Source organism: Nicotiana attenuata, chromosome 7 (assembly GCF_001879085.1).
Source record: "Nicotiana attenuata strain UT chromosome 7, NIATTr2, whole genome shotgun sequence".
Lineage (NCBI taxonomy): Eukaryota > Viridiplantae > Streptophyta > Magnoliopsida > Solanales > Solanaceae > Nicotiana > Nicotiana attenuata.
Window position 1 is genome coordinate 39,563,382 of NC_031995.1, and position 9,905 is coordinate 39,573,286.

Genomic DNA, 9,905 nt, shown 5'->3' on the forward strand with positions numbered 1-9,905 from the left:
TTCCGGGCTCCATATTTTGAGGATCGAAATACCAGTATAAGATACTAAAACAAAAGGAATTCTAAGCTAAAATACTACACATTACTACGCTACAAGGCTTTAAATTTTACTACGCTAAAAGGGTCTACGTTTTACTACGCTAAAAAGGTCTAGATTTTACTACGCTAAAAAATAATCTAAACTAAACATAAACAACAAATAAATTTAATTGCAAATAAAACACAAAACGGCATGAAAGCACATATATATAAATGAGAATATTAACAGACAAATTTATTTGACAAATTTATATTTTTATATAAAACAGTAAAATTAAATCCGGATAAATTTAAGATGCTAATTTCGAAAAAAAAACACAAACCGAAATAGAACACATACAAATCAAATAATATGCATTATTAGAAAAGTTTCAACTTAAAATAAATCGAAATACCTCGATTTAGAATTTTCGGAAAGCAAATAGATCGAAATTTTGACTCCGAAAGCGTGAATCAACAATAACAAGAAGCTCTACTCGAGTGTGGGACCTACGTTCTTCAAGTTTTATGTGCCGGGGGGACCCAATTTTTTTTTATAATGGCGGACAGTGGGGGGACCAGGTTTTTGGATAGGGACTAGAATAATGGTGAAGAAGAAGACGGGTGAAGAAGAGGGAGGGTTTTTTTGTTGAGGGATATAACGCCAGGTTTTCTGGCGTTATATATATTATTGTTACCCTTTTTTTTTTACACTTATTTGTGTCTTTTGAGTCCAAAATAACAACATTTTGGTTCCGGACTCAACTTTATTACGTATTTCTTTTTGTTCTCAAGACATATTAAAAACATCAGCTACAAGCATAAAAGATCAATCTATGTTACATTCAACTTATATCAGGTGATAAAGATTCCTTGCACCAAGTTTTGCTTACCATTTCCCAGGAAGAATAATTGTGGATAAAGAAAATGAATGAGAAAGAGGAGGAAGAAGGTGAAGTTTTGCCGCTGTGCTTATTTTTGCCCAAATTTTATATAAAGAGGAATTAACCGGTATAGTTGTCCATTCAACCGCTCAAACTAAAATCTTGGTTTAATATATATATATATATATATATATATATATATATATAAAAAGTCTTGTTTAATATGTATAATCAGCATATAATTTATATATACCTATGAGAAAAAGTAAACAATAAATGCGATATGCTATTTGTATAAAGACCCCTTTTGTAAAAAGGAGATATACTTTAAACACCGTCTCTCAAAATCGGGAAAGTGTCTTTCCTATTGGGAGTAGGAAAAATAAATTTCATAAGTTTGGTTAAGTCCCATCCCACCTAGAGGCGGATGTAGTGTATGCTCGACGGGTTTAATTAGGTTTAATTGAACCTATAATTTTCGACGCGGAGTAAATTTATATGTAAAAATTCATTAAAATTGTAAAAATAGTAGATATGAACCCATTATTCTAAAAATATAATGGGTTAATTGTTAAAAAAATTAAAAGTTGAACCCCTATGGTTTAAATCCGATCCGCATCTGCTCCCACCCCACTCCTCCCGCCTCCCGCCTCCAGGGGCAGATGCAACATAGAGCTACCGGGTTCAACTAAACAAAGTACTTTCTGCGCGGAGCATAATTTATGTTTAAAAATTACTTAAATTGTACAGTAATAAGAGTAGTAGATATGAACCCGTAACTTTGAAAATATAATGGATTCAATACTAAAACCTTTAATTGTTGAATGAACCTATAGAATTAAAATTCTAGATATGTCTCTGCCCGCCTCCACCTACCAACCACCCCTACCCTGGCCCCCTACCACTGGCCCTCGCCCTCGCTCTCGCCCCCAGCCCACTACCCCCTCTTCCACTTTCATTCCTTGTAGTGTTTACTTATGTTATAGTATATAAATGCTCTTGGAAGTTGGAACAATATTTTCTGTTTACTTACCAAATACAAAAAAATAAGTGAGAAAATCACTTAGATTTCTTTAGTACCAAACACCAGGGTGTGTTTGGTGTAGTGTTCCTCCACACTTGTCTTCTACGCCATTTTGTTCAAATGTTTTTAAAGTGCGGTAGCACAGGAAACGAAAGATGAGTTAAAAAAACCTCATATAGTACTAACAGAATTGATCGCTTTAAACATCATGAACTACCGGGAAAGATGACTAAAGTAAATTGTACTTCAGTAACAAACAACAATAACGACATACCTAGTATATTCTCACTTATAGGGTCTGGGGAGAGTAGAGTGTACGCAGACCTTACCCTACCTCGAAAAGGGTAGAGAGGCTGTTTCCGGGAGACTCTCGGTTCAACAAAAGGGATAATAATATCAGAAAAGAAACAAAAGAAAAGGCCTATAACAAAAAAGATGCCAGAATGAAAATAACAGCAACGAATAAGTGAAAGGACAATAACATAAAACTATACAAAACAACAATGTGAACACAACATAGACCGCTAACAAACCTAAACAAAACTCTATTAGACTACCTGGTACAAAGAGGGAAGAACTCTCGATTACCCCCTAGCCTACCACCTTAATGCCCGACCTCCACATGTTTCTATCAAGAGCCATGTCCTCGGAAATCTGAAGTCGCGCCATGTCCTACCTGATCACCTCGCCCCAATACTTCTTAGGCCGCCCTCTGCCTCTTCTCGTACCTGCCAAAACAAACCGCTCACACCTCCTAACTGGGGCATCTATAATTCTCCTCCGCACGTGCTCGAACCATCTAAGTCTCGCTTCCCGCATCTTGTCGTCCACAATTTAGGTGCCCGAACCACTTAAATTGTACTTCAGTAAGTAACAAGTAAAACGGAATCAATAAAGATGTTAATCAGTAGAGCTCTCCCAAAAATCCATAAAGGTAGTAATTAAGAGGGGATCCATGTCATTCAGATCATATTTCTGTACTTTACAGGTGGTCTAATAAACGAGTTAAAGTACCTAAGTGAAAATCAATTGTTGGAGAGATATTCCTAACATACATTTTAGGATAAACGTAATTCGTGCTTGTTTACTTTTTTTCTTCTTCTTCTCCTTATTGCTTGTTTCCATTAGTTAGTACGGGTAGGATTATAAGTGCAAAGATCATCCATGATCCATCCAAGGCCTTGATCAAACCCTAATATTAGTATTATTTAATTAACTACTACTATATGATAATATTACTAAAGTTATTTCAGAAAAGAACACCACAATCTGTTATTCCACGTGAGAGAGATGTAAAACAGACAAGTTCAGGACACGCATGAGATGATTACCTCAATGAAATAGACACTTGTTGACCAAAATTCTAAGAGCAATAAAGACTTAATAAGACAATTCTATAGGTTATATACTGTGTAACCAATACATACATTACTTCTTATGAGACAGAATGATTTACCCACTATCACAAAAATCCTTTCCCCTTAGAATTAAATGACCAAACCCAATATTAATTATAGGTACAATCAGCTCTTGATACTTGAGCTACCAAAAGTGACAAGAAGACCAAATATCGGTATTTCTATCTTTAATCAAATAAAGCTAAAATGTCTTCATTAATTATCTATTGACTTGTTAAGCTGGTACAAGTGAAAAGAAATTAAGGAAAAAGAACACAAAATCAACAATGCTCCAAAGATCAATGGTAAAAGGTACTTGGCAGTTTCTAAAAAAAAAAAAAAGGAATCCCAGTGTTTGTGATCCCTGGCTCGAGCCTTGACCGTGCGGTAATTCTTAAAACATTATATGAATTTAACTTACATACCCTGTAATATTATTTTACACGATTATATTTTGAACACATTTTCCTTGGTAGGGGCTAAGGTCTGCTGCGTATACACTATCCTCCCCGACTCAAGTATGGGAATACACTGGGTATGTTGTTGTTGTTGTATATATATTTTAACACATTTTAGTAGGTTATTTACTTTATTTTTTAAGTTTTCACATTATACTCAATATAGACAATTACCTGATTTTGTAAGTTACTTTTACCTAATGGTGCAATTTTTTTTTTTAACAGTATAAGTGCATAAAAAATAAATTCTTCCATTAAATATTCATAATCAATTCACGGTCTCTTAGAATATGGGTACCACAAAGCCTAGAAACCCATGGCATGTTGGTTCTATTTTGCCGTAGGCAACTCTAACTGCAGGGAGGTACAACACAGTACAATATATTTCCTTCGTACTGTCTGCTACCTAACTAGGTTCTAATAGTAACAAAAGGCAAAAAATCATAAATATTGCAAGTTGGTGCAGCCGAGAACTTTGGAACCATCATATATTAACTTTTCCGTACTTTAATTAACATTACAAAGGAAGTAACTTAGATTAATACTATAATTAACATTACCATGGTCCATAGGCACACCAAATTAGTACTACTAATTAGCATAAGACTAAATTAAAGATCCTATAAACTACTAAAACATTTAAGAGGAATTAGGAGATCTGCCAATGAAAGAGTTGAGACTGAGTTCAAGAGAAGCTCTGGCCGCAGCAGCCAAGTTATGATCATCTGAACGGTACCATTCTGTGTAGAATCCGCCTGAAGATTCATGTTTGATGTTGCAGAAACTGGAGATGTTCTCTTCATGCATGGGAAAAAGTGGGAGAGTTTCTAAAGCAGAGGCTCTTTGGTAATTTTCTTCTTCTTGTTGCAGTTCCTCATAATCGTCTACTAGGGTTTCATCAAAATGTTTAGTCTTTTCAAGAAAAGGATAAGCTTGATGAGAAGTGTAGGGATCAACTCCAACCCATGTAATGTTTTGATGACCCATTGATCCGTTGGAGTTACCACCTGGTGATATTGAACAGTCCTGTTTTTGAACCACTAAAATTAGTTAGAAATTCAATTTCTTCTTCTTCTTCTTTTTTAAGTTAGTATATACTATTATAAGGAAATTTGCATATGACAAGCTCAATTTGTTTTTAAAAAAAATTGCACCTTTTCTTTTGTGTCTCAAAGAAAGTATTATCCTACTGCTAATAACTTGAAATATCTCTTCCATTTGTGTTATTAGAGTTGGTTTAAGGGGAAAATAAAGAGGAAGTAAAAAGAAAAGGGTGTTTAGTTCTTTATAGAAGAAACTCGCAAGTTTGGGAAAATTGTTGTCTTGATTATGGGATTATGTCCTTTTTTTCCTTCATTTCATGTGTACAAGCACGAAACTTGGTGAAAAAAAGAGTAAACATAAGCAACATAGACTATTTATCCCAATATTGGTGGATTGTCATGATAGCTTGAAACTGGTCCAAAAGATTTTTTTTGGGCTTAAGTAGTTTCCTTTTTAACTTATTAACAAAGGAATTTACACCAAACTTACCCTAAAGCTCTTTTCCATAGCTAAAGTTCCATAACCATAGTTTCCATTCTGTCCAACTGCTAGTACACCATGAGAAGAAGCTGATGGACAGTGAATACCTGTATATGAAACAAGTCCTTAGAACCATTCATAATAAAGTTCAAATTTTTGTGAAATGTTAGTACATAATATATAGTAACAGAAGTTAACTTCTTACAAAAAAGAAAGGCATAAAATTATCTTTTTCTTTTGTCTTCCATGATATTTTGACCAGTAAATTACCTGTAGTGTTGTTATACTTGTGGTGAATAGGATCATCAGCAGATCTCCAAACACCTCTCATTTGCATGGGAATATTATTGTTGCTATCAGTAGCAGCAGCAGCAATAAGCCTCTTCTTTTGCCTTTCACGAGCTTTATGGTTCTGAAACCAATAAAACACATTCTTGCCTTCAATCTTACCGTACTGTCTTAACTTAGCAGAGATCCTCTGAATCTGTTCAGCAGTTGGAGACCTAACTCCATTGTTGTAGTAAAGATCCTTCAATATTCTTATCTGGTCAGTTGTGGGTGTCCACCTCGTACTACTTTGCCTGCACATGAAACTGCTGCTGTTGTTTTTGCTACTATTACCACCAACACCATCTTCAATGTTGTTTGCCACCTGACCAATTGATAAATGTTGTTGGTGAAGATAGTGCTGCTGGTTTTGTTGTTGAGCAGCTTCCATAGTGTATAGAAAGTAGTACTAAAACAAGAAGAGAACAAAGGGATGTAGACAAAAAAAAACAGATAAAAGTGAAGAATGTGGCTATAGGCTAGGTAGGTAAAGACTGAAGACTGAAGAGTGAGGAGTTACATGGAGAGAATGAGAGAATTATAAAGAAAGTTTTGGTTTGGTTGGGGGGGGGGGGGTAGGGAGGGGGGTAGGAGGGGCACATGGAAAGGAAATCAGAGGGATATCTGGGAGAGAAGGACTGAAATTGACAGAGCAAAGAGTTAAGAAAAAAAGTATGGGACAAAAGAGGGGCTAGAAAAAGGTGGAATTCAGAGGAGTTTGCTTGGATGAAAAGGCAATGACAAGTTATGATTATTAAGTGGAGATATGGGAAAGAAAAAAGTGTGCTTTATGAGAAGACAGAAGAGAAAGTATTAGAGCTTCTTTTCAATGAATGAATGAATGGATGTTGTTACAAAATGTTACTTACTACTATCTAGTATTTGCTCTTGTGATTTTTAGACTTCATTTAGGGGAATTCTTCTTTATGTGGGAGATATGACCTCTTTGTCTCTGGTTAAATATGCCAGAAATTTAGGATATTCTTTGTACTCTAGTACTTACAAAAAAGGTTACTAGGGTAAAGTTGTAAATGTGCTAGTAAAAGGTGAGGAGGAGCTAGTAATACAAATATTCCCATATATAAATACAGAGAAAAATTCAAAAGTATACTAATTTGCAAATGATGTGTGGTCATTTGGATATAAATGCAGCTGCTATTGGGAGGGTATTATTAAAGCCACATTCTCAGAAGTAGCATTAATGTCAGAGTTTTCTGCTAGTTGAAGCAGTTGCAAATATCCAACAGATCATTAGTGAACTTCTTTGGTTCTTCAGCAGTAGTAATAATATAGGATACCATGCATTTCCCAGTTTTTAGTTTTTCTCTTCTTTTTTTCTTTATTTGAGATCAAGCATTAGCAAATGGACATGGGAAATATTATTATTGTTCACACCGCTAAGAAATAGTACTATAATTCTTCAGCAGATTTTGATAGGTAAAAAAATATAGAAGATAATTCCCTGTCCCTCATCCACCCATCAGTAGGTACTCCGCCAAAAGAAAGGATTTACAGTAACTTATAGGACTAGTATATTCTATTTTAGTCTATTATAACATGTTATAGTATGTTATTTGTCTTTTTTTTTTTTTTTAAGATACTAATTCCGATTACCTAAATTATTATATATAATTATCTTTTAGGTGAATTTGAGTATGTTTGGCAAAGCTTATAATAGACTTATAAGCACTTTTTTATTATGTGTTTGATAAGCGCTAAAAATATATATAAACCAAAATCAGCTAAATTTCATAAGTTGGTCACCTCTCATATGATTTTTGCATCTTATAAGCATTTTTGGTTTGATCAAATTGTAATCTTTGAAATACTCTACCTAAAACATAACTCCCGATTTTCTCTCTATTCAATTTCCATTATTAGTCATTTTCATGTAAAAAGACTAGGAATTTAGCTTTTATAAGTAACTTCAAGAATATTTCAGTTATTTCAACAAAAAAGTACTACGTACCTTTTTATCAAACACAATGATTGCTTATTATCAAAACACTTTTATCCTAACACGTAACTATTTAATTATAAATTTAGTTTGAACAAGTAAAAGTGATTTTCAGTACCCAAAATGAGCTCTTTATTATAATGTAAAAATAATTATTTATCGTCTCTGCATAAAAGTTAACTCTAAAGAAATCCTATACAATAGCTATTAAAAAGTAGTATTATGTACGATTTAGTAAATATCATCATATTCCGATGGAGCGTCTAAGCAAATTTGTTAACCGATCTTTGTGTATTTTTCTCTCATTTGAATAGCACCATTGTTTGCTCAAAAGTTATCACATACCTTATGAGTATAAAACAATATAAATAAATCACAGGAAAATCATAGCAAACCGTAATAATCCGTTGGACCAAATGAAGGAAACGAAAATAAGTACTCAGGATTAGGGGGAGAAACATTAGAAGCCTTTATTGATAATATTGGTTTGGTCTGCCTCTCCATGAAGAGGTTCAGAGCCTTACAATGGTGTTCCTTTTGCCCATAATATGGGTCTCATCTCTTTTTTTTCTCTCAATAGTAAAGAAGAAGAAGCCCCCCTTTCTAAGGTTTCCTCTCTTGGTATTTATAGCTGTGAGCTTCGTGAGCTGGCAATAAGTGGCCGTGACCACGTTGGGATTTCGCCTTCATGGTGGCGGATGGGCCATGGCCTTGCTGATCGAATCAGATGCGGGTTGAATATCGTTAATTCTGAGTGGTCGTGCCACTAATTAATCATGAATTAGCTTAAAGATGGGATTAGCTTCGTTAATTATCGTGGGGTCGGATTCTAACCCATACAGTTAGTCCCTCCGCTTATTGAGGTCGGGCCTTGGCCGAGCTCGATGAGTGGATTCCATCGACTATAGTTTGAGAAACTCGGACGGGGAGGTCGACTGTTGCTTCGGTCGAGGCCGAATTCTCTTTGGCGATGGCCCTTAGCCTTGTAGAGTATTAGTATTCTGTTATTGTGCTATCAAGTCATCGTTCGATCGAAGTCGAACTCTCCTCCTTGGCGAAGGCGCTTGACCTTTTAACTTACTTCGAGTGAGGTCGAGCTTCATTGTGCTCTGATCCTTACGTTTGTTCTTTTATCTTAATCGTTGTCTTTGCTTTGCAGTCTTATTTGTTGGAGGTGGAGAGCATCCGTCGAGCCAACGTCCGCTCGGGGATATTTTTGCGGCGCTGGAGAAGTATCACCGCTACCGAGATCGGTGCCGAGAGATGCGCGTGCGCTTGAGGAATGATCCTCGTAGTCGGACCTTGGTCGAGGAACTGGCGCGGCGGGAGGTACAGATGCAGCAAGCACTTGGCAGAGCGAGTGCTCTCGAGGAGCAACTCCGGCGGAAGGATGAGGAGCTCGAGGCGGAGAGGAGGGCTGCAGCTGAGTGTGAGCGCCAGGGCCAGGCTAAGGCGGCGGAGGCCGCTGCGGCATGGGGCGGGAAAGTGACTGCGTTGGAGGGTGAAGTCGCGGTATTGAAGCTTCAGGTGAGGGATGCCTCGTCCAGGGCTGGGGCGTTGACGGAAGCTATCCGCGTGCACGAATCCCAACTGGCATTGGAGAGGGCTACTGCGGCCTTTAGAGAAGCGAGTCTCGAGGAGCGGATCGGTGTCTTTGAGCAGGACGCCCAAGTTATGGCGGACCGGATCACAGCCTTAGAAGAAGAGAATCAACTCCTACGGGATCAAGCCGCTTCTTCCAGCCAGGCTCGAGAACTTTGGGTCTTTGCCGAGGCCCAACGTGATGTATATAAGAATTTGTGGGAGGCCGGCATCGTGACCGAAGCTGCTTTCGAGGGAGCGCGTCAAAAGGCTCGTGAGGCCCGTACGGACTGTGGTTTTGACGCGGCGACGCCAGAGGCTGACGCTGGTGCATATGGTGGCGCGGATGGCGCCGATTAAAAAGATATGCATTTTTTCTTGTTTTTCTTTTCTCTTTCCTTGTATTGATCGGCCTTGGCCGGGTGTAAGCGGGGAAGACCCGCAATTAACTTTGTAGATAAATGAGATCTCCTTTTCGTTATTTGCCTTGTGTTTATTTTGTACCTCCCCTTTTTCCCCTTTAGATTTTTCTTTGCATGCGTTTGAAGGGGTGATTTACCTTTGAGTTTGACTCTGGTAGGCATGTTAGTTTTTGATTGTTGACGACTTTTCTTCTTCGACTCGGGTGAGCGAGTCGGAGCCGTTGCCTGGCGATAGCGGCACTTAGCCTTTAGTCTTAGTCCCAGTTCGGGCGCGGTCGAACTACCGACCGTGATGATAAAAAATGCGGCCTTGT

At 37.3% G+C, this 9,905-nt stretch overlaps 1 protein-coding gene across 1 annotated transcript; it reads right to left on the bottom strand.

Moving 5' to 3' along the window:
- LOC109230457 (protein WUSCHEL) lies at nt 4,252-6,120 on the bottom strand. Its single transcript, XM_019395955.1, has 3 exons — nt 5,575-6,120; nt 5,314-5,411; nt 4,252-4,806 (listed from the first exon to the last, which is right to left on the bottom strand). The coding sequence occupies exons 1-3, from the start codon at nt 6,020-6,022 to the stop codon at nt 4,420-4,422; spliced, it is 933 nt and encodes a 310-aa protein (XP_019251500.1). The 5' UTR covers nt 6,023-6,120; the 3' UTR covers nt 4,252-4,419.